The sequence below is a fragment of the Hemibagrus wyckioides genome, linkage group LG04 (assembly GCF_019097595.1).
Source record: "Hemibagrus wyckioides isolate EC202008001 linkage group LG04, SWU_Hwy_1.0, whole genome shotgun sequence".
NCBI classification, from domain to species: Eukaryota; Metazoa; Chordata; class Actinopteri; order Siluriformes; family Bagridae; genus Hemibagrus; species Hemibagrus wyckioides.
In genome coordinates this window covers 7,733,014-7,758,698 of record NC_080713.1, presented here as the reverse complement: position 1 = coordinate 7,758,698, position 25,685 = coordinate 7,733,014, and the positions used below count along the sequence as shown (strand labels likewise).

At 43.1% G+C, this 25,685-nt stretch overlaps 1 protein-coding gene across 1 annotated transcript in view; it reads right to left on the bottom strand.

The window, feature by feature from the left end:
- Positions 1-25,685, bottom strand: part of sipa1l3 (signal-induced proliferation-associated 1 like 3) — a 95,047-nt gene that overhangs the window by 1,291 nt on the left and 68,071 nt on the right. The window contains exons 8-22 of the mRNA XM_058387512.1: positions 23,411-23,568; positions 22,587-23,172; positions 21,066-21,340; positions 10,930-11,163; positions 9,607-9,768; positions 7,737-7,858; positions 7,028-7,140; positions 6,464-6,921; positions 6,145-6,366; positions 5,867-6,029; positions 5,206-5,398; positions 4,409-4,558; positions 3,598-3,724; positions 3,245-3,326; positions 1-3,160 (exon numbers count right to left, since the gene is read on the bottom strand). The exon at positions 1-3,160 is cut by the window's left edge and continues 1,291 nt beyond it. Coding sequence (XP_058243495.1) covers positions 3,017-3,160; positions 3,245-3,326; positions 3,598-3,724; positions 4,409-4,558; positions 5,206-5,398; positions 5,867-6,029; positions 6,145-6,366; positions 6,464-6,921; positions 7,028-7,140; positions 7,737-7,858; positions 9,607-9,768; positions 10,930-11,163; positions 21,066-21,340; positions 22,587-23,172; positions 23,411-23,568 — 3,189 coding nt within the window. The 3' untranslated portion in view covers positions 1-3,016. The remainder of the gene's footprint in view (positions 3,161-3,244; positions 3,327-3,597; positions 3,725-4,408; positions 4,559-5,205; positions 5,399-5,866; positions 6,030-6,144; positions 6,367-6,463; positions 6,922-7,027; positions 7,141-7,736; positions 7,859-9,606; positions 9,769-10,929; positions 11,164-21,065; positions 21,341-22,586; positions 23,173-23,410; positions 23,569-25,685) is intronic.

The following is a 25,685-nucleotide window of genomic DNA, read 5'->3' as shown; positions in this document are numbered from 1 at the left end:
AAACACCTTGCTCCAGGTGTGTGTATTAACTTATAGTAGTTAGATACAGAATATAAAATATAACGCCACCCTCTGGTCGACGCATTAATAAATAGAATAAATAGTTCAGGCTGTCGAGGGTGAATTGCGGGTCCTGAGAGATGAGTCGATGTTTTCCAGTTAGACCAGATTAAAGGGACAGTCAGGGATGCGTGGTTTCAGTATGTCATATTAAAGCTCGTATATACAGAAGTACCGAATGCTAGCTATGGAGCAACTGTTCTGGATCTCGCTAATTTAATTACCGTAACTGCTCTAATGCTAACAAAAAAAATAAAAAGCCTCATGAAGTAATGTGAGTAATCTCTTTACAGTGCAGGGGGATGAGGGAACCAGAATGTTATGGATCTGTTTGTTCTTGGTTTTTAAAAACAGCCAACAGTCGTGTCACCTGATACGCCTAAACCGAGAGGTAAATAGAAAAATAGATTATGTCGTGGAAGGCGCCGTGCTAAACGAGCGCAGGCGCTGTTGTGTCTCTGTTGCATACGGACGTACAGCGTCTCGACTGGACCATGGAGCCGGAGTTTACCCACAGTGCAACGCCAAAGCTTAAGAAAGAGGGGGTGGGGGGACTTCAGATGAGGCGTCACAGTTCTAGGAGCAGTCGCTCAAATTGGTCCTGTGTTGTACAGCAAGTCTGTTTAACAGTAGTGGCGGCGATGCTTTAAGGAGGAACGCGTCTCCGGGATCGGGTCCTGCAGAACACCAAGGTGCAGGGCTGGAGACTGAGATGGGATGGTTTTTCTTCGATAATCATGTTGAAAAAACGGTACACATGGAGGAAGTTACTGTATGATGAAGAACTGACTCGGTCCACACTCACTAACTACGGTGCGAGAATAACACGGAAACCTGCAGTGTGAGAACTGGACCTTGCAGTACATGATGTCATGATGTGTTAGCTTGGATATGACCGTCACGCCATTTGAAGGAATGGTTCAGCGAAAGTAAAGCAGATCAGCTGAGAGATATTTAGTGTTGGACTGGACTTATATTGCAACCAAGCCTTTTTCACTCAAGATTCTTTCCATAAATATGCGTCAAACTGTACTCAAGGAGCTTTGGACATGCTCTCTGGGTGGGTGAGATGGATGGCATACTCTCTCTCTCTCTCTCTCTCTCTCTCTCTCTCTCTCTCTCTCTCTCTCTCTCCCTGTGACACTACACATTCATGAGCATGGGCAGACTTTCCCGATAGGGGAGAACTAGCTAGTGGGTGAGAGTTGGCTAAATGACCCAAGTTATACAGGCTTTGTGTAAAATCTAGAACACTTAGATATGTACTGGCACAGGAAAATCATCACAAACCAAGTGGCTAATAATTTAATTACCAATCTGATTATGGATTATTTTCCTCACAGGGTATCTTATACCACAGCAATTTGTCAATGATTGGAATTTTTCATTTCTTAAAGAACCTTTAATAGTAGCATTCAACATTGTGGAATAGGAATATACACGAACCAGTGCTGTTCACACACCAAAAAAAATCATGTTTAGAAGCTCCTGAAGACTACTCCTAGAAAGTACTGACACCTGAGACTCATAAATATTAAGTAAAATGTCTTCTCACAGAAAACTCCTGCCAATTCGTTGTTACAATATAAACCCTAACATATTACTGTCAGAGCCACCGTTACTGAACATTCATCAACACCATCTGACCAATCAGAATTGAGAATTCAACAGAGCTGTGGTCTGTACCGCTTATCCGATCTATCTTCGGGGCACGGGGAGCCTGTGCCCATCTCAGGCATCATCGGACATCGAGGCAGGATACACCCTAGACGGAGTGCCAACCCATCGCAGGGCACACACACACTCATCAGAGCTTTGGTATAAGCTCATATAAAGTATTACATTACTTACAGAAATCTGTAAAAAGAAATCAAACATGAGGGCAGCCTGCTGTGAGGACCAGAACCGTCCAGCTTGGCATTTTGACAAGTGAAGAGCTCCCTAAGCTGGATCTGTCATATTTTTAAAGCAGGAATCTGAAAGTTATGCACTGTGCAAGCAATGACTACGCCTTACCTCATATGAAGAAGGTTGTGTGTTTATGGAAAGGATTTTGGGTGAAATATGGAAGTCCATCACTTGATATTTACATTAGAGACAAAAGCACACCCTGTACTGGCTGAATATACTTTCGCTGAACCATTCGTTTAAGATCATCCACAAAGTTTAAACAGAAGGTCACATGCTGTCAGGTAGCACCCCCATGATGTGTTTAGAACAATACCTATAAATGACAATATCTTGATCTTCTTGAGTGTACCATGTAAATCAGTATATATGTATATGTGTATATATATATTTATTTATATATAAAAAACCCTGTGGGTCGGTCCAAGAGAATTGTATCTCACTTCAAAACTACAGTACCGTGTTTTTTTCTTCCCTTGGCACGCTCTACAGTGCTGCATGCTGGGAAGTGTAGTCTCAGCGCAGGACCACAGTCCCTCTCTTTTTGGCTGAAGAGCTGCATGAACAGTAATAGGCCTCTCTGAATGCAAGCTGTACGATCTGAATATCACTCAGTTCAACTGGCTCAAGTTTGGTGTCCGTTAAGACTTGTCCATTAGAAAAATAAAACAATAGTTGGGAAAATAGCTGTGAAGGGAATGTATTCATCACGCGCCAAGACAAGGCGTTGGGACTTGGCGAGAGTTCTAAAAAAAAATCAAGATGCCTACATCCTTTCCTCTTCCAGTTAAAGATCCCAAGGTGGGTTTGTTTCTCGTGTTCTCTCTCTCTGCTCCGTCCTTTTCCTCTCTTATTCTTCTCAGTCTTAGTGTTCAGGCTTGTGTGGAGAGAGAGAGGGGTGAAGGGCAGTGTAAGCATCACACCGTGTGTGTTCGTGTGAGAGCAGCTCGGGTACGGGAGTGACCCGTAACCTCCCTTGTTAACCTCCCCAGCTCTAACTGCTGCTCGAGGTTTTAGCTTCCTCTCCTCACAGAGAGCGAGTCAGAGATCACTTCCTGTCTGATGTGGAGGAAAGGAGCTGGCTGAACTTGCGGAGCTGCTCGCTAGCTGAGTGTGACTCCTCCTGCAGACGCTGGTTGTTCTCCCTCAGGTGAGCCATCTCAGCCAGCAAAGCTACCTTGTCCTGCTTCTCCTGTGTGAGAGAGAGCAGAATTAATACAGTGACTCTAAGATCAAGTCTGTGTGACAGTTATGTGTTAGCACTGTGAATGCCCACCTTCTCCAGATCATTATTCAGCTGCTTCAACATCACCTCCAGGTGGTACAGTCTGCCTGACAGGTCTCCAGGAGCCTCATCACTACAGACAGACAGACAGACAGACAGACAGACAGAGAACCAATCAGAACTCGATGCATGTAAATGTTCCACTTTTCAAGCTTCAAGCAAATCAGCAGTACCAGTGAACATAATCATAACATTAATACTAATATTTATATACGTTAATGCTATTTATATACACATTTTCATTTCTTATAACATTATTTTTCCATGTTAAAGTTAACACTTGCATACTACCCACTTATACATGTAAAAGTCCTACTACTGCAGGTCTAGCAGCTCCTCATTACCTGGTGAAGGTGGGTGTAGTGCGGGGGGTCTGTGGTGTGTGAAAGGGAACTGGACTTATTACAGGTCTCAGCTCAGCTCCTCCAACATGCGGCTCAGACAGCGAGAAAAGAGAAACTGCTCTTTGCACTGCGAAAACACACGAGATAATGTTACTGGGAAATTCATCTTATGTTCTAGCATCCTACTGAATCAGATTTCAGCTGGAGTTGTGTCTCCTGAGTACAAATAACAGCTTCTCCATGAGTAGGCAGAAGGAAGCCCAGGTGAATGTTTAGCGTATGACAGGTTCTACTGTGAATATTTCGTACCCTCGTACAACAGAGCAACGTGTAAAAGAGCAAACAAACATGCAGCTGGCAGCATGCAAACGGTTTTGCTATACATTCAGCTTTGTCCTTGTTTAGTAAGAAAAGCCTAAACATAACATTGTTAATAAAATGATGTCAAGATCTAAGCTAGTTAAATGATGAATTTCGATGTCTTCTATGTGACTGTGTGTAAACATAGCATCAATTCCATAAATTAATGTATTGCAATTTGGAAATATTTAAACACGCCCCCTTAACAAAACTGTTCCTGTTTCTCTTGTTTCAAAGTTTGTGTCTAGTATTCAAAAAATCCCCCTTAACCTCATTACACATGATAGTTTAAAATCTGCCCTTTGGACCAAATTTCTCAGCTTGAAAGAGAGTAACCTGTGACAAACTGCATGAACATACATCTTGTTAACAGTGGTTTGATTCAAACAATAGCAAATTCAAAGACCAAGTCAGATAAGGTCTGTCTGTTTTTCTCTCAGACATGTCTCACCTTCGTAGGCCTTGGCAGCGTTGACGAGACTCGACCACTCAAGACCGCTTGCTGTGTCCGGAAGGGGCATGAGGCCGGGGTCGAGTCTGCGCAGGGGGGGCACTTTATCCCTTACCTCCGTCAGAGACAGCTCTGATGCAGACAATGGCACTGAATACACACACATACACACAAACGTCATAATCGAGCTACATAAAATGAGCGATATTCACCCAATAGGAGTCACTCATAAATACAAGCGAGGTGATTGTTTCCTTTGAATGAATCCTTTGATTCAGTATGAATCATTGTGAATTGTGAATCATTACCATTTGACTCAGTATTATATGAACAGTTCCCTTTTAATTCACTATGGTGTGCCCTTTTGATCCAGCGTGATTTGACCCATTTGACTAAATGTGATGTAAACAATACCAGATTTTGCTTCAGTGTGATGCAAACACTTTCCTTTTGAATCAGTGTGATATAACCTATGTAAATTAGTCTGATCTGACCCATTTGATTCAGTGTCATATGATGTGATTCGGTCTAATTAATTTTGATTACTGTGCAACAGAACAATCTTGTACGTCGCTCAGTGTGAGCAAATCTCAGACTCATTAGGTTTAGGACATTCGTCATATAATAACTCTATATAGCCTAGCAAATGTTTATATACATAACTCATATCTGAACTGATGATTTGAACTAAATTCATTTGTTCATTATAAGAAGAGAGATTTAAGCTGACCTATAAATAAAACCTATTACTATGACAAGCAACACCACTGAAATTCTAGAGCATGTGAGATATGCACCTTTTTTATTAGGCAAGATGGCACCATGGTTGGTGCTGCTGCCATGGCGACGGGTGGGCAGTGTGCTGGTGAAGAGCAGGTCGCTGGGTGGTGCCTGTCCATCAAACAATGGCGTGTTGGCAAAGCTTGAGTCTCTCCGCCCACTGCATAAACTCTCGTCTGAGAAGGTCCGCTGAAGGGTCTTTCGAGGAGACTAAACACACACACACACACACGCACACACACAGTGATATAATAATGTATTTCTTTCTTTCTAGAAGTTGAAGGTTAAAGTGTCTTTGCATTCATCGTGTTTATGTTGTGGCGTTTTGAGGAGTGAGTGATATCAGCTTGTATAAACTGCTATGTGTTTTAGTTCTGTGTGTTTAAGCGTTAAGTGTGTTTGTGTGTGTTTTAGAGTGCCACTGAGCATGTTTACACTGCAGGAAACCTTTCATAGACACATTTCTGAGCTCCAACTCCACAGTAGCTTCATCTTTGCAGACCAAGAACTATTGGAGGTGGAGCTCACCGTACTGAATGGAGCTGATTGTTAAAATGTATTCACAGGAATGCTCTTATATGCCATTTTAAAAAGACTGCACTTAGCTAACATACAATTACTGAGCTTATGTTTGAGGTGACAGCATAAACGGGTGTGTGTGTGTGTGTGTGCGCTCACAGATTCTTGTGGTGTGTCGGCGGGGTTGTCCATGATGATGAGTTTCTTCAGGTCGTCCTCAATGGTGCTCTTATGTACCGGGCGGCGAGGAGAACGCAGGTCCCTCAGAGAGGCTCTCAGACGTGGCTGACCAAACACATTCTTACTGTTCAAGTCCACTTGCCTGTACACACATGCACACACACAGTTATAAACAACTGACCACAACAGACAGGTAATAAATTCTCACATCATAGAACAAAACTTTCATCACATATTACACACACACACACACATACTTGCTGCTGTTGCTGTCTGTGTTGCTGGAGGTTGAGGTCATAGTTGCTGGGCTGCTCTCTTCTTGTTGCCATGCACCCTGCTTGTTTTTACCATATGAGGATTTGGGGGCGGAGGTGGACAGCTGGGTTGACCCTGATGTGGGTGTGGCCGTGGAAGCTCGGAAAGCCCGGGGCTTGTCAGGCACAGCTGGGGTTTTAAAGCCTTGAGGGGTGTAGCAGGCTCTGAACACACACACACACACACAGAGTCAGTCAGTTTTTTCAAACATTTTATAGCTTTTCACCTCTTACATTAGACTTAATGGCTCTTCTTGCTCACCTGGGTTTGAAGTTGTCTGTGTTGGCTGAGCCAGGTGGAGGGAAGGTGCGTGTCCGGTAATTCTTGCTCTGATTGGCTGAGGCTGTTATGACGGGTGATGACTCTCTCCGGAGCCCGTCCCCCACCCTGGCTGCAGGGGCAGAGAGCTCGTGCAGGCCGCTGTATGTGGCTGAAGAGTGAAGACTTTTATGGGGTGTCCCTGCGTGACTCCGGCTCACTTTGTTCGATTTGCTGCTGGAGGTGGGAGCGTACAGAGTGGAGGCGTCGATGCCACTGTCGCTGGAGCCTCCTTTCCCCATGGGGTCGGCGTCACAGGGATCACAAGGGTCACAGGGGTCGCTGAGGGTACCAGAGGTGCTGGCACCCATTGTGTCAAACCAGCGCTCGTCACTGTGGCTGCTGGAGGCGTTACTGGACAGTGTGTTGCTGCTGGAGTGGCTGGAGTACATCGTCTCGCCCTGAGAGAGACAGACGGAGAGAGAAGGCAAAGGGTCATATATTATAATATTACATGGAGATCTGAAACTGCATATGGTTTCTATGGTAACAGGAAAGGCCTCTCACCTTAGAGTGTCTGTTTGGCGAGTCCTTCCCCTGCAAATCCTGCCGAGCTTGTCGCCTCTGAGCTCCGCTCCCGGATGCACTCCGCGATGAAGCTGCGACATGCCACATGGGCTCTGTGACACACACACGCACACACACACACACAGACACGAAGATTAATTAGCACAGATTACTACATGTTACAGTTTCACTGGAACAGAGAATCTGAATCATTTATTGGAAGTCCACATCACCCACACATGCACTTTTACCAAAAATAAGCACTATTATATATATTATAAGCAAATTATCATTCGATTTACTGGATATAATTAATATGTACAATGTGAACCTACAAACAGACTAACAGATGAGATATAAAAAACTAAACAAATGTGGAGAAAGTTAAGGAACAGAAATAAAAGATCTTTGCCTTCGTGGGTATGGCCAAGTTTTTTTTAAACAATTATTTTAATTATTTTAAATAAAATAATTGCTTTGTTTCGTGGACAAGTAGGTCATCAGTACTAGCATAAGTAATTTGAACTGAATTAGAAATGTTTGGAAAATGCACCATCCTTTAGTCTAAAAAGGCAAACCAAACTACCAGACAGCTGCACCATTTCACCACCAGAGGGCAGAAAACTCAAACAACACTCAACCTGAAAAACTTGAGTGTTTTGTTTGTGTGAGAATGTGTATGAGAGAGTGTGTGTGTGTTTGTGTGTACCTGTCTTGCTGCGCTCCATAGTGCTCTCCTGGCTGGTGAAGCCGGATGAGGAATCTCCACTGGATCCATCAAGAGTCAGATGAGCTTCGTACGGCTGGAGAGAGCGCTGGGCCGAGCCGAACCTGTGCACACACACACGGCATGAGTGTAACATCTACAAGCTAGGCAGAATATAATCCAACCATATAGCTGATATAAGGACTAATAATATGAATTTTTTGCCGAATGGTCAACAAATAAAACACTCCACTTCTGGTATGCAAAGACCACAACCAGGACTAACACTGATTCACGTTACAGGGGGAAAAGAGAAATGTTCGGATATAAAAAGAAACCCTTGGATATTCATACACACACACAGACAAAATGTTCAGGTGCTGTGCCTTCAGGTGTGAAGGTCGGGTCAAACATTTGCATTAAGAACCGTTCCCTCCACATGTTCCCTTTGGCGAGCGGCCACAGGGAACAATCGCCTGACACACACACTCTGATGACACACACATCAGGCATCTTCGTGCTTTTCATCGTATTCAGTTCCACCAAAGACGCACACCAAGGCCATGTGTTTACACCAACGTCTACATAAACGAGCGTGTCTTGTTTTGTCTCAAAAGCAAGTGTGTGATGTTTTCATTCAATACACACTCAGTAAATCCAGATGTTTGGAAATGAAACTTCAGTGTGTGGGCATGGTTTTACATTATGCTGGAGAGTTCCTTCTGTGAATAGTGTGAGTAGGTGGAAACCATTTATTTGGAATGGGGGGGGGGCTGGTGGAGGAAAAAAAAGGCATGCAAGGCAGTAAATAACTAGATAATAAATGGAAAAAATATGAATGAATTAAGTAAATAATAGAAGTGTGTACAAATCAATAGCATCTAAAAAAACCTGATAAACAGTGACACATTCACATAATAAAAACTAAAAAAAACCCATAAACTATAAAGGGTGTAATTCATCAAGTGAGTCACACACCGACTGACAACGTGTTACTCCGGTTCAGCAGGGCAGTTCACAATAGGTGCTCTCTCTCTCTCACACACACACACACTTGCTTGAATCAATCAGTAGAGAGCAGATATGTCTGTACATGCCTTGACCTCCCTAAACACCCCCACACACCTACACATGTGTACGTGATAGGGTTACGAGTCTGAAGGATTAATCAGCTGTGTGTGTGTGCCCTGGCTTGCTCTACACACTCCTCACACCCACGCACCTCACTACCGGTTCGGCTTCAGTTGCACAGTAACTTTTTTCTTTTTTAACAGAAAACCGTTTTCTATACGCCCAACAGAGTCGTGTATTACTCATGATGAGACACTTCATGTTTATAGCATTGTTGTTGATAAGACGACACCAGTCCTTTCATTTTCACTTACTATTTGGGTGATTTCATGTCCGGGTTGCCATGTGTGTTCCAGTTACAAATATGGATTTAACAATAAAATGTTTTAAACAATACCAGTTTAAGATAAATGACTTAAAATATTAATAAAAGCTAAAAAAAAAACTACTTAAAACAATATTTGTGTCTGTCCAATCAGCTCTGGGTCGTCGGGGTTCAAGCCCCAGCACCGCCAAGCTGCCACCATTGGGCCCCAAACCACCTTGCTCCAGGGGTGCTGCCTCATGGCTGACCCTGTGCTCTGACCCCAATCCCAAAGGATGGGATACGCAAAGAAAGAATTTCACCGTGCAGTAATGTATATGTGACGAATAAAGGCTACTCAACTATAACTACACTTTACCTTGAAACATTTTCCCCTTTATCATCATCATAATCCCTCATGCAGTGATACTGATTGATTATTTAGGCTATTATTAATATATGCTAGAATATTTGCAAATTCTAGCAAATTTGACTTGCCTGTCTGGTGAAGGTTTGTACCGGACAAATGGGCCGCTCAGGGCTGCAGGGCTGAGGCCGGATCCCGGGCTGGAGAAACTGGCTGAGGGGTTGCGGTAGGGCAGACTTCTATCTGCCCCTACTGGAGACACGCTGTAGTGGTTCTCAGGGTAACTGACAGGTCTGAGGGAGGACAGACAGACTTAGTGGTGAGACACGCAAAGTATATTTCCATCCAACTGTTCAAAAAGGAGATTAGAATTTCCAAAAAGATGACGAATTACTGTCTGTTCCCATCATCCGCTATGTAGAGGAGCAACAAGATGATGGATAGATGAGAAAACATGCTCCCAGTTTCATCATTTATTCCAAATTAATAAAAAAAAACCCTTTTTTCATTACCATTCATCACATTTTAATCATTGTCACATTTAGGACACTTTACCTACACACACATTACTGTGTAAAAGTCTTAGGCAACAATTTTTTAGGCAACACAAATTCTGTTATAGATGCTTATGAAAATGAACAACAAAATGAACTAGTACAGAATAATGTTCGAATGTTTGGTAAAGAATACTACATAACAGATCAATTTCCAGACAAGAAACATATTTAAGGCTGCTGGGATTTGCTTGCAGAGAACCAAGTTTACCTAAGCAAAGTGTTGTGATACCAAATACTTTGTATTAAGTACAGAAGAATCATAAGTGCAGATTCACCCAAACTGGACAGGTCAAATCTGGAAATAGACCAGGTGATTGTTTTTCTAATATTCAGCTGTCTAGTTTCAGTGAGCCGGTGCCTCAGGTTGCTGATCTTGACTGACAGGAGTGGAGATCAATGAAGTCTTCTGCTGTTGGAGCTCATAAACCACAAGGTTTGAGATTCTGTGCATGCTGAGATGCTCACAATGTTTGTAAAGGGTGATTATTTCCTGGCAGCTTAGCTCATGTGGTTAAGGCTCTAAGTTATTGATCAGAAGGTTGGATTTAAGTCCCAGGACTGCCACTGCTGGGCCCCTGAGCAATGTCCTTAACCCTCCCTGCTCCAGTGGCGCTGTATCGTAACTGACCCTGTGCTCTGACACTAACTTCCAAAGTTGGGATACGTGAAGAAATAATTTCATTCAGCTATAATGTTTATATGACAGTAATTTTGGCATCTTCTTCTACTAAACCATTCTAGTCATTTTTCTCTGATCTCTCTTATCAAACAGGTGTTTCCATCCACAGAGCTGTTGCTCACTCAGTGTTATTTGCACCATTCTGACTAAACTCTAGAGACTGGTGTGTGTGAAAATCTAAAATCAAAAAATGGTTCAATTTTATCAAAATGTTTCACCTTTTAGCAGGAATGTGTTGCGGCTCTCTGTATGGAACAGGCACTAGGCCCTTGTGTGTGCGGCTGGGACCGGATGGAGGCCCTATGGGAGTCCAGCGCTGTGCTGACGGGGCGGTAGGGGGACTATCCCACCGCCACGCTGGACCACGCTGGCTGGAACGGTAACTCGCTCCCATGGGCTCTGCATCGCCTTTCTGCTCCTGGGTCTTCATCTCGTATTCCTCTGTGCAGCCCCTATACACACAAAACACGTGCAAAATAACACACTCGCATCAAACACAGACACAACTAAAGAAACCTAAGGAGGTTCGGGAGTAATTAAAACTTTCACACGTCTTCACCATACTGATAAATAATTACAAGTTCCTAAAGGAATCATCCTGCCTAAAGTGGAACATATGCTCTGTTCTTCCATCTTACTGCTCATTTTAACTGAATATGTTTGGTATATAATGTCTGATTTTGAACTGGAATGGTAATTGAGCTAAAAGCTAATTACCTAATTAGCTAATAAAAATCACATTTTTCTGTAAAGATATTATTAACACAATTTTTATTGTTATTGACACTGTTAACAATGCAATTTGTAACTCTGGGCGTTTTCCCACTTGGCCCAAATCCCCGAGTCCGCACCCAAGACAGATTCTGGGCTTGTCTGGGGGGGGAGGGGCTTATAATCACAGTTTTGCTGAGCAGAATATTTTCATCTGAACTGCAGAATCCCATACACTGCTTTTGTGTATGCAGATTTGCAAAATGGTCACTAGGTCTGTCCTTTTGAGGTCATCAATTCCCAGTCATAAAAACACTCAAGTGGTAAAAAACAGAGCATTCTGGATCCTTGTCATTTCATGTAGGTATACCTACAAACAAGGAGTTGTTCTTGTGAAAACAGAAGACTTTTTAGACAAGCATGAGATGTGAATTTTTCACAGAAGTAAGCTAATTACAGTCTTCCAGTCTTATGAAAGTCTGTTGCTGCTGATGATGACTCTTTCACATGCTGTCACTCAGCTGATCAACTACAAATGGGTTTGATTCTATTTTTGCCTGAACTATCGCTTTAAAATCACCAGGCGAAGCCCGACAGCTTTCTCAGCTCTATCAGATGGTTCCAGATGACTCCCTGGTACAGTGTTGGAGCGGTAGGTTGTAATTTGGGAATGATCTATGAACAGAAATAGTGTGGAGTAATCCCTCTTGAACAGCACACTTAGTTGCCTAAACACCAAGTCCATCAACAGCCTCTCTTAAGGCTAGGATGAGCTGCATTCATTTTCAGCCTGCCTTACCGTAGAGCTCATTGTGATGACAAGAAGTAATGTAAGACCTCTCCCTCTCTGTCTGAAGACGCCAGCACCATCAGCACTATAAGCTCAGGGGTCAGTTAAGGTTCGTCTGCTGTTTGCAGTTTAGCTTCCGCAGGAAATCCAACACGCTGACCCCCCCAGAGGAAATACCATGGACCTCACCTCCATTCAAAAACATGTTTATTCCTGACCACTAATCTGCATAGCATCAATAAGTGTGTGTGGTGTTCCCTGTACATCACGTATGGCAATAAAACACACACACACACACACAGGTGCACACACACAGACATACCCAGACACACACCTTCCTGCTTTGGAAGCTTTCTCTATAGAGATGTTCATTTAACAATATTGGAAGGAGTCTCCAGTGTCAGGACTTTGTAACAGTCAAGGAATTGAAATGAACAGAAAATATATAAATGCTGGCAAACTCTTTTGGTTCTAAACAAAAGAAAACTCTTCAAGATCGAAACAGCAAAAAAATAAATGAAAGCTAAGTTAGGAATAAAATTATATTGAGTAATATAACTGGATAGAAAGCTACCTAATGTTTACCTCACGTTTTTTCCCTCTGTGGCAGCAGAAAACATATTAGCTGATTAATATTTCAATCCATTCAGAAACTAAATGCATTAATAATTTAACATTCAAACCCAACTAAGAGCGCGTGTGCGGCCCGACCGAATACTCCCACTAGTCACATGGCATCCTTCCACCAATTACGGAGCCAGAAACACATCCATATCTCATCAGCCTTTATTTACTTCCATCTTCTCCTTCTCTATTCCCAAAAAGCACAGGAGAAAGAGAGGAGACGCAGAAGGAATGCATAGAAGAAGAGAATGAGGAAGACATTGCGGTCTAAATTTCTGGACTTGAACACGCGCACCCTTTACAAGCAGATTTGACAGATGCCATGAATCCTCGTTCGTCACAGACTGTGAAACACAGGCTTCAAGAATCTGGTTCTACGAAGAACTGAAATAAAATGGTGTTGAGCGTAGGACATATTTGGGCTTTTCTTACTGAGCTTGTTTCTTATTGCTGTTCTAAACCCTGCTTTTAACCGCAGGTAGAGGAAGGTTTCACACTTATGCAGCATTTTATACAACCCCAAACCAGCGATGTGGTGTTAGAACGTTAAGGCTAGATGCTTAGCAACAGAAAGCCAATCAAGAATTGTAGGATTTATGTGAAATTGGAGGATTTACGTACTCTCATGCGAAAGCACGAGACAAGCCGTTATTTAAGCCGGTTGTCGCTGTGTTTATCTGATCGCGGCTGTTGACAGAAGAACGTTAAGCCAGGGTTTAGGTTTGTACAGTGTGAAACATCAGATTATGAATAGCTAGGATTCGTTGTTAACACCAGGTGAAGTATGAGCAGTATGTGGGTGAATGGGCTAGGTCCATGACACAAACTTAAGATAAGCGCATGTCTGTTGTGCAGTCCAGTGCATTTCCTTATTATATTGCATGTAAACTGTGTGGAAAAACTATAGTAAAAAAGATTTACTTGTAGATCTGAGCTTCAATAAAGTAGCTTCAGTACTCACATGAACACTGTTGAGTTTAAATGCTACCAATCACATGACATGCTTTGATTTCTATTGGCTCACAGGATGTAGGCTTTGTGAACTCACGAAGCAAAGTTCACCTCGATAAAGCTAGTGCATAGCGAAAGTACCCGCTAGCAGAAAAACATGACTTTCACTTCCTGTGTCCTTTCCCTTTCAGTGAATTACCTTTTTCGCAAGCAGAGTTTTTTGTTCTGCTTTATCTGAGACGGCAAAAAAAGCCTTTTTTTTTTTTTAAGGTTTTTTGTTAAGATCGCTCGTGTATCACAGTAGCAACGGCTTAAAAATCGAAACCATAGATGTTGACACTTAAGCTGTTTGAGTCCAGTCTCCAGATGTTTTCTGTATGGACGTGGATTTGGCTCGGATTTACTGGCATGTGTACTTGTCTCTGTCTCGCTAAAAATACTCTTAGTCTTGAGAGTTAGCAAAAATTATATTTGTATCGTCTTTTCTTTCTGTATGCAAGTAATTTTTTCCGTCTTCTTGAAAATCCAGCCTGATCACTGGTGCAATGCATGAATGAAGCCAATTAGTAAGGACGATTTGGTGCTTTTCGGCTTCCTCTCGCTTTCGTTTGGACTCATCTTTATTTGAACTTTGCTAATTCCTGATCTTAGACTTGAGCATCACTTATCTTGACTACAGTCCTAGTTGAGATCTTTACATTACGCAAGCGCCAAATTTAACAAAACAAATTTCTAGTACATATGCATAGAAAAAGAGAGAGAGAGAGGACTGCAAAAGCTAAAGATACAAAACACAGTACAACCCATGCAAATCCCCAGCAGTAACCTGATTTAAAGAAAGCCACCATTAAACACGATAGCTGCTTCCCAAATGACGTACTACATTATGCACCCTACAGTCTAGTGTATGAATTTCTGAAGTGTAGTATTGTCTCGAATGGAAATTTTTTGTGGAAGTATAAGCCGTTTCCCATCGTGGTAAATTTTTAATGTTGAAAAATACCTTGAATTTTTTGTAGCCCCGCCTCATCCAAATCTGCAAGTGCATGATCCACACTTGAATAAATGCATCATCCAGCTGCTGCTCATGCTGTGTTACAGAGCAGTGAAGGTAAATGCTCTCTACCCTCTTCCACATACATGAGCTCACAGAAGCTCCTGATTGGCTAGTGTTGCTGTGATTGACAGGAGTATACCATCTTTCTAACACGGAGAGCGCTGACCAGTTTTGCTCTTTATGACTCCCGGGCACAGATGGCTGTGGCGTTGTCGGGATTCAGACTCGTGATCTCTTTATGAACTCTTTTGTGTTGCGTTACTCAAGGGCCTGGTTAAACTACACTGAATAAATAATACAGCTTCCTCAATGCATTAAATAACCAATCCAGCTAGTTATCGTACTGGTTGATGTCACAGATTTTTGTGGTTTGACCACACACCCACACACTTTATTCATCTCTTTTGTTTACATACAATGGTGTTTATGTGTATTTAATTGTGCTTGACATAATCAGATATTATCAGCTAGTTATTTACAGATTTCTGTAGAAAATATAGCTTTGTGAAGTCCAACCTAAAGCAGATGGCTGTTTTCTTTTGTCCTTAAATTAGCAGAGTAACTGTGCTGGTCACTTAGCCAGTATCTCTGCCATCTGCCTTGTACATTTTTCTAAATATGCGTTACAGGTAAAGGAACTGCTGTGGTATCATTACTCATCACAAAGTTTCACACCAGAGCCAGATTAGATTTCAAACCCATCTGTGTTGAGAGAGAAATCCCTGAGCACTCGCATCACAACCACAACAAAAAACCACAGGAACAAAAAGAAGAAGAAAAAAAAAAAAAGAAAGACAGCATGCACGCAACACAGAAAAACACACAGAAAAGCCCATACCTTCTTACTAGATATTTACAAAGCAACATAAATTCCTCCTCCACTGAGTGCTTATCTATTCATCCATCCATCCTTATCTCTGTGATCACTCTGGCTCTTTTATCTTCTTTGTTTCTGGTTGGGTTCACTACATTTGTCCTTCTTGTACTGTCTGGGAGTGTAAACTAACCTCTCCGTGTACAGCAGGCTCTGTCGGATCTCTGAGGCAGTGCCATCGCGCTCGTCTTCTAACCGGCCGGAGCGCAGGCGAGCGCCGACACCCCAACACAAACACGCAGGCAGCTTTCTCTTCTTTTCTCTCCCTCGAGCTACGGTATGAAAATACACTGGAAGATGGAGAGACCTTTTTGGTGGGAGGGATGTGAGAGAGGAGGGGGTGGGCTCTCTTTAGCACCCACCTACTTCTGTTTTGCGCCGAGGAGGTGTCCGGACACGTTTGATATCTGCAGGCTCACCGGCGCTTCCACATCTAAATACGGCAAAGCGACACTTTCTCGAACGCACGCGCGAGCTCGTCGTGCATTATTAACCGCTGTGCTATTCTGTCCCCTTTTCCTCGTTCTCTCGCTTTAATCTCGAGCAATCCGTTTCCCTGGCGCTCTTCTGAGAGAAAGAGCGTATGAGCCGGGAGAGGGAGAAAGGGAGAAGGGGAAGGAGGGGTGAATTGAGAGGACGAGACAAATAAATGTGCATGTCGATGAATGAAATGAAACTAAATGGATTCTGCATAGACTGTCTCCACAAAAAGACAAGCAGAAGGGAGAGATGATGGTGAGAGACACCGAGGTGTGAAAGAGAGAGAGAGAGAGAGAGAGAGAAAAGAGAGGAGTGAGAGAAAGAGGAGCGGGAACGGCTCTTGTCGGCAACTGATGATCCACAGGAGATGGAGAGAGAGCCAAGAAACAGAAAAAGGTGATGTAACTGTACAACATGGAAATTTTTTACCGCCCAGCAACCTAGAAAAGCTCGACAGCTACATTTGTTTCTATGTAGAAATAAAGGCATGAAATAAACACTCTGAGCCATGAAGCCAATCTCAAGCTCGAAAACATCGCTTAATAATCTTACACCTGCTCTAGAATAAGGACCAACACACGACATGGCATGCTGTTATAAGACAATAAGCAACAATTATACATAGTGTTGTGGCCAAACACAACGTGGAGTCACATCCTGAAGTGTTTTATTCCTCCCATACCACAGCAATGGTCTTATTTATGAAAAAACAACACAGCATACTATTTATTTTATCCATTTACGGTTACGTCAACCATCCATGAAACAAGTGCGTTCCTGTTAAAACAGCTATGCACAGTTGTTCACTCACCAAACCTCTACGTATTCCTCTCTGGTGAAGTTACAGTAATAAGACAAAAAAAAAACAAAAATACTGCTGAACGAGCTTGTCTGAAAACGTACCGATATCGAGGTTTACAGCTGACTCTTAGAAAGCGCTGACGTTGGAGAGGAAAATGCCCAAAAAATTCGAAATACACATCTTTCTCTTTTTCTCAACAACAAGCTTGTAAAAGTCTGACTTCCTGTGTAGGTTGTTATTCAGCCAGAACTGAAATGAATGCAAAATCGTCAAATGCCACAATATTCTGATGAGCGTGTAATTTTTAAAATGACTGCAGATTTGGGCGTTCAAGCTGAAGCCCTCTTTAGTTCACGTGCGTTGAACTTGAGTGCAGTCATCGTAGAAAGTAATTACATACGTGTCTTCACTGGTAGGAGTTTAAAAGAGGAATCCTGTGCTTGAAATTTCTGCAGTGCCTCGAAGGTTATGTGAGAAATATTCAAAATCATCTGACTTACTTAATATCTTGCATTTCCACATATTTCAGTGACAAAAGGGCGTGCGGATTCGGCAGCCACGAGCTGACGTCACTGAGTGATGACGAGGAAGGAGCTTAGCGCAGAAGACTCATTTTTGAATAGAAATTGTGAACATGGCAGAATCCTAACAAAATAGTAAGAAATGAGTCATTTAAGATGAGTTCATCGTTCATAAATTCTGTCTTTTGAGTTCAGGGGCACTTTAACAGTGGAGACAGGAAGAGAGGCAGCTTTTTTCTTTCTCTCTCTTTTCCAAAGGAGTTCAGTTGTGTAATTAAACTGCCACAAAAGCTCCATATGGCTCCTGAGTGCAGTGTCGAGGCTGTTGCTGAGTAATTAGGGGCTTGAGGAGCCCCTTTAGCAGAGAGCAGCAGTGATTACATGCCTTAAGTGCTGCTACACACACACACCACAGCACATCCGCACTCTGGATCAGAACATTCACACCAGACGGGGCTGTCTGAATGAACTACATGTGTGTATTTGTGAGTTAAAGCGGCCGCGTGGCCAAAAGTTAAATACGCACAATTTCCCCACTTATCCAAAAAAGTTGTCCGTCAGCCAAGGCATGTTTGACGTCTGACGTTTTGAAGCGACTATACGAATAACTGAAAGTAGAATGCGAATCTTATGGGAAAGCATTTTATGGGAAAATAAATCACATACTCTTTTCAAATGAAAGTTTCTCAGCACCAGCAAGAGCTTCATATGTGTGTGAATAATCCTGTATTTTATAAAATGAAATATATAAATCTAACTGGAACTGTATTATCATCCAGATAAAAAAAAAAAAAACTGCTTTAGACTTTAGGCCCCGCCTTCATTGTTTAGGCCATGCCTCTTATCAAGGTCTGAAGCTGGCATGGAATCGTATAAGAATATGGTTTGAGGAAAAAGTGATTCCTGCCTCGAGATGACGGAATAGCAGCTAAAAACAGTTGTTCCGTTCTCGATCTTTTCCTCTGACAAAATGCAGTTACTGAGAAATCACAAAGCCCTCCATCCTAAAGACTTTCCTCAAGAGTGGAAATTTAGCTACAGCTTTACCTTTGACTATTGCAAAGCACTAACAATGGAGACCTGTTGCAAAAGTACCAAATAATCATCTCCAACGCCAAATCAACAATGATGAAGGGCCTAATTGTGATGCTAGACGACTGGATCAGAGCATCTCCAAAACTGCAGCTCTTGTGGGGTGTTCCCAGTCTGCACTGGTCAGTATCTATCAAAAGTGCGTTTAAGTCTTGTAAGTATCCTTTATGTCACATTAAGGCCCCACCTCACAACTTACAGGACTTAAAGGATGTGCTACGAACATCTTGGTCCTAGATACCACAGCACACCTTCAGGGATCTAGTGGAGTCCATGCCTCTGTGGATCAGGGCTGTTTTGGCAGCAAAAGGGGGTCCAACACAATATTAGGCAGGTGGTCATAATGTAATGCCTGATTGGTGTATGTGCTTGTTGACAGTCCCACTTTAAAACCATGTGTGTTAATCTCTGCCTCTTTGCTGCTAGTATAGCCTCCACTTTTCTGGGAAGGATTTCAAATAGATTCTGGAGCGTGGCTTTGGGGATTTGTGGACATTCAGCCAAAAAAGCATCAGGGAGGTCAGGCACTGGACAGCCTTGACTCAAGTTCCTACACTCTAACCTTAACAATCCACAAATTCAGGAAATTCACTTTGTGCACACGAGCATTGTCGTGCTGGATCATGTTTGGGCCTCTTGGTTCCAGTGAAAAAAAAACAGTTAAGCGACAGCATTGAAAGACATTCTAGGTAACTGTGTGCTTCCAAATTTGTGGCGAGAGCTTGATGAAGAACCGGATATGGGTGTGTGATGATCAGATGTCCATATTGTTTTGACTAGTGTATTTACTGTCCTGCCTCCATGAGTCTATTAAATCTAAAACCAAAGGCATGTTAATTCACAGGTCAAATCCATGGAGATCTGGGGTGTCTCGAGTTGGTGAGGCGGCAGGCTTTTATTCTGACCAATCAGGAGCCACAGTCAACTGATTAAGATTAACATTAAATGAAGAGAAGTATAGTCTTCAGCTATCTCCTGTATTTATATTCCCATTTCCATTTCCCTGACTCTACTACACAACCTTTAGGGGTTAAGGGTCTTGCTCAAGGGCCAAACAGTGATGGTGGTGCTGGGATTTGAGCTCAGTATCCCAGTACCTTGTTTATGTACAGCATCTGAGTACAGCACAATATGAAGTACAGAATGTGTTTCTGTCCTTTCTTAAACAGTCATGTACTTTTCCCTGTCCTCTTTTCACACACTCGATGTTCTCTCTCCCTATTCTCTCTAACACTCCCACTCACTGCTACCCCGAGAACTGAAGTGTCTGCCTACTGTCTCCAAATCTGCTTTGTGTGTGTGTGTGTGTTACATAAAGAGGAAACAGACTGAAGAACAGTTCTTTGCTCTCCGTCTCGGCAACGTCAAATCTATTGTGATCGCAGCAAAGAAAACAGAATCCTGCTTCAAAATGAAAAAAACAAACAAACACTGATGGAAGCCTTTGGATTCACGTGGCTGAATGTACACGAGTGAACCTGCACTGTCCTTGCGGAAAACTTCCGGCAGAAATGAGCAACAGCAAGCGGCAGCCTTTCCTGCCAAGAATCTCAGTATTGATCATCACGAAATGAGAGCATGTCTCAGAGGAGCGAGGAAAAAGCAGAAAGCAGATGCGGACAGCCTCGCCAGCGCTGGATTCTGCTGCTGCTCGTCGTATGCTGTGCACAAATTTTTGCTGTTTTGGGCAAGTTGTGCTTAATGAGTCTTTAGTGCTCAGCACGCCTTTCTGTGCAGGATATACAAGGATGCTATGGCAATAGGCAGGATTGTCTTTGTTAGTGCAGAACGTTGGACGGAATTTGAGTTCACACTGTCATGCACTGTCAAGAAGGAATAAATTGACAAGGGGTGGAAAGCCAGAAAAAACAGATGTTAGGGGCATGTCATATATCGAACATTACATCACGACTAAGGCAGAGACAGAGCAGAGAGGTACACTATATTGCCTAAAGTTTTGGGACACCCCTCCAAATCATTGAATTTCAGGTGTTGTTTTTCAGGGGCTGGACTTGGCTCCCAACTTTGTGGGGACCAAATGGGGATGACCCCTTCCTGTTCTAACATGACTGAACACCTTTGGGATGAATTAGAGTGGACTGCGAGCCAGACCTTCTCGTCCAACATCAGTGCCTGACCTCACAAATGCGCTTCTAGTGGAATGGTCAAAAATTCCCATTAACACACTCCTAAACCTTGTGGAAAGCCTTCCCAGAAGAGTTGAAGACAAAGGACGGGACAACTCCATATTACATTCACGTGCATGTGAAGGCAGACATCCCGAAACGTTCGGCAATATAGTGTATCTGAGTGGATATGGCTGCCCCAGACATCTGACTGACCACCCTGAGTGCCACCCTGGATTCACAAACCAATCAGATGAAAAATCAGCTGCTCGATTCTGTTTCATTAACACTCATTGTTTTGTAGTATAAACAATCTATTGGCTCACCTGCGGGCCCCTCCTTCCTCGAATGGTGGGATTATGACGACTTTAACAGTGACCGACGTGCGCAGCAGGTCGATCATCTGGTCGTGTGTGAGCGTCACCGCAGCGACTTTGCAGATCTCCACCAATCGACTCCCCTGCCTGAGGCCTGCCTGCCAGGCGAAGCCGTACTCTTCCACCTCGGAAACGGTGCCGTCCAAACGCACGTGGAAACCCAGCTGACCCAGACCGTTCCGTCTGAGCGTCATGTCCACTGTCTCGCAGCCAACTGTCAGCACCTGTGGAAGAAAGAAAGAAAATCACTTAACACAGACAATCATGACTAATACAAACTCAATGCATAATAGAGCTGCTAGTTAATCAGTAATATTGCTGGTGTGCAATCAAATCAACAAATTGCAAGAGCATGCTGGTCTGTGTTTGTCTTAAATATTCTTAGCTTTAAGCTAAATGCCCTCTAAACAACCTATAGAGGTAAGATTCTGCTATTAAATGAAATGGTCTAAATATAGACAAATAACAGGAATTACAACAAACGGTATTCTTCATGGGTGGGTGAAGTCACTGTGTATTTATTCATTTATAAAGTCCTCCAACCTTAGCGACGCCCATTCCATGATGATATCCACCCACAGCTTAGACATAATCAGACAAAGTGTCCACTTTAATGCCATTTATTTATGCTCAGAAAAATCAGCTAGCTCACTAGATCTCTATCTGGCTCTAACGAGCTAACAAGAATAACAAAATAACAATAAGCATTAGCATTAGATTGTTATTCCTGTAATAACAGCTCTATTATTTGAGGATTATATGATGGTGGAGTGAAAATAATCAACAATGTGGGGATGTGATGTGGCCTGATGCAAAGCACGGCTACAACAACATAGCCTGAAGTGTTTAATTCCTCTCATACTACAGCTGTTGTTACACCACGGCTACAATATTTTCATTTATTAATGAACATGCAGTGTGTTTTATCCATTTAGAGTTACATTTGTTGTGGAATGTCTGCAAAACAAGCCGGTTCCTGTCATCACGTATGCTGTCGCAGATATAAACAGTCCTAAAAGTTAGAAATGCAGTCATGTTACAGAGAAACAGGCCAGACCTGAAGACCCACTTGTGGTGGAGAACGTAGTGACTGTTACAAACCGTTGACTCCTTTCATAAATGTCGTGTAAATATTTCCATGCAGACAATATTATCATATCGACCATTAAACTTGTTTTGATTATGTCGAGCAAAATTATTTTCTAAATTGTTCATTATTAGCCTCTGATTATGTACGGCGTCCACCATGCAGGTTTCTGTGAATTAGCTGTTGCTATAGAAATGGTATTATATTAGAATGAGTGCTTTTTAATAAACAGTGTGAGAGCTACTGTTTAAAAAAAATGCATTCTGACCAATCAGAGTCAAGAATTCATCAGTGTTGTGGTATCACTAGACTTGCTACAGTAGCATTTATTGATTCTCAAACATGACATCTACACACATTTTTAGTTGCTTTGTTATTTTTACCTTGAGCCTCTGAAGCACCTCTCGGATGTCCTGGGCTCCACCCTCAGGCACACGCAGCGCCACGTGGTCCCCTCGTCCATAATAGAGCTTTAAGTTCAACCTCTCGGCCGTCCAGCCGATCACGTCGGCGCAGAAGCAGTTGAACACCACCTCTTTTGTGGAGCAGTCTGCCAGCACCACGTACTCAGTGGAGATGGCCAACACGCACGGGAGCTCTGCTCCGCCTCCACTGAAATCCTGAGCCACTACACGCCAGGCCACCGCTCCAGCGGCACCGAGCTCCGCCCCCTGGCGTGCCCGTACTCTCTCGCGCCGCTTGGCGGCTAGTGAGATGAGGTTGTTGAGCTTGCCGCTCGTGTCGAGCGGTGTGGTGCTGGCGCAGTTCTCGGCCAAGTCCCGCAGGTAGCCCTGGCGAGTGCGAGCAGCCATGGTGTGGAACTTCTCTGACTTGTGTGCAGCGTTCTCGGCGTTGATGATCTTTGCCAAGAGGAAGGCGCGGAATGAGGCAGGGTCGCGGAAGGTCATGCCGCTGGGAGGCAGGGGCGGTCCGAATGGGGGCACGTCCTTCATGCGTGTCACAGCAACGCTACAGAGATAAAAAAAGAGAAAGGATCGAGGAGGAGAAAAGATCTCATCAGCCTGTGCTTTAAAATCCTGGTGACTTCCATTAACAACCTGGTGTCTCTGCTGGTGAACTGACACGCTTGTAACGTGGTTTAAAAAAAGCACTGCTATGTTAACATGTAGTATCCACGGCAACTGCTGTCAGGGCAGGGTTGCTATGGTAACTGGCAGCAGCAGTATACAAGGAGAGGAATATGTACCTGTAGCAGGTGTTCTCGGAACAGGGGTTGTGAACGCGAACGATCACAAAGACGTGCTGGAAGTGAGAGCGAATGTTCTGGGGCGTGAACGGCAGAGCGCCTGGCTCCTGGAAGATGATGGTCACAATGTCATTTCCTATATGCCTCTTCCTCAGGAGCTGAGAGAAAAAGAGAGCATGAGAGAGAGAGAGAGAGAGAGAGAGAGAGCGAGAGAGAGAAGGAGGAAAGGAGGGGAGAGGGAGGAAACAAAAATACAACCATGTGGATGATGCAACTTGGAGACAATCTAAAATCTATGCACACAAAAAGGAAACAGGGAGAAGGGAAAAAAGTGATGGTGATTACCAGAAGAGCAAGAAAATAAAGAGAATAAGAAACCCGGCACGCTGTCATATATGAACTCATACTGACTCTTGTGGTGAGACTCAAGATACCTAGAAAGAGAGAGAGACAGAGAGAGACAGAGAGAGAGAGAGAGAGAGAGAGCATGAGAGAGATTAAGGGAGCGAGAGTGAGAGAGAGAAAGACAGCGAGAGAGAGAGAGAGAGAGAGAAAGACAGCGAGAGAGAGAGAGAGAGAGAGAGCGAGAGAGAGAAAGCAAGAGAGAGTAAGAGAGCGAGAGAGAGAGCGAGAGAGAGATTAATGGAGCGAGAGTGAGAAAGACAGCGAGAGAGAGAGAGAGAGAGAGAGAGAGAGAGAAAGACAGCGAGAGAGAGAGAGAGAGAGAGAGAGAGAAAGCAAGAGAGAGTAAGAGAGCGAGAGAGAGAGCGAGAGAGAGATTAAGGGAGCGAGAGTGAGAGAGAGAAAGACAGCGAGAGAGAGAGAGAGAGAGAGAGAGAAAGACAGCGAGAGAGAGAGAGAGAGAGAGAGCGAGCGAGAGAGAGAGAGAGAGAGAGAGAAAGAGCGAGAGAGAGCAAGAGAGAGTAAGAGAGCGAGAGAGAGCGAGAGCAAGAGAGAGAGGGCAAGAGAGAGAGAGAGAGAGAAAGAGAGCAAGAGAGCGAGAGGGAAAGAGAGAAATACAGCGAGAGAGAGAGAGAGCGAGAGAGAGAGAGAGAGAGAGAGAGAGAGAGTAAGGGAGCAAGAGAGAGAGAGCAAGAGAGAGAGAAAGACAGCGAGAGAGAGAGAGAGAGAGAGAGAGAGAGAAAGGAGAGTGTGGTACGAGAGCAGCTACTGTAGGGTTCAAGTCATTCTCTTTGAAGTTCTCATTCTCTTTATTAGAGATCCTAATAACTCATTAAAAAAATTAAAATATCTTGAATCTAGTCAAACTGATCTACTATTTCTTGTTATAAGATTACAATAAACCAAAATATTAAGATTGTTTTGGGACGCCCCTCCAAATCAGTGAATTCAGGTGTTGTTCTTCAGGGGTTGTGCTTGTCCCCTTTAGTTCCAGTGAAAGGAACTCTTAATGCTTCAGCATACCAAGACATTTTTGGACAAATTCATGCTCCCAACTTTGTGGGAACAGTTTGGGGATGACCCCTTCCTGTTCCAACATGACTGCACACCAGTGCACAAAGCAAGGTCCATAAAGACATGGATGAGTGAGTTTGGCGTGGACGAACTTGACTGTCCTGACCTCAACCTGATAGAACACTAGATTTGGAGGGGTGTCCCAAAACGTTTGGCAATATATAGTGTATATTATTGTTTTTGTGCGTTAAATTCTCTCATTCTGTTTGGCAGGTTATTTTGCTTGTTTCTAGAAAGTAATACTTAGAATGTATAAGTAATGTGTAAATATAAATTATAAAGTAATTTGCCAAAAGAACAAAAAAAAAAATAGTCAAATATTTCTTACATAATCTTAGACTTGGTCATGATAAAAAATAGTTTGACCAGATTCAAGATATTTAAACACACACGTGTCCTAATACACGCACAGTTAAAGAAATTCCTCTCTCCATGTTATCCTAGAGTGCACAGATGTACTGCGTTCTCATTCCAAGACCTATTTTTTCCCACTTCCTGCATTTTATTCATGTTGTGGAAGATGTAGGCCGTTAATCTGATGTATATTCTGCATTCTTGACCATCGTGACATTGATGGATGAACCAAGGGCCGAGGAACCAGGAACCAAGTGCCACCTTGTGGTTAGAAAACGTGTATACAATTAAACATGCGAGTGTTTCTGTTTCATAGTGTACAAGAGGAAGCCATGAGGGATTTGTGCATTATTCAGAGCTATTAGCAGTCCATGCAATTCTCTTGGCTCTGTGTGTGTGTGTGTGTGTGTGTGTGTGTGAGAGTGACATGCCTCCATGCTGAGAC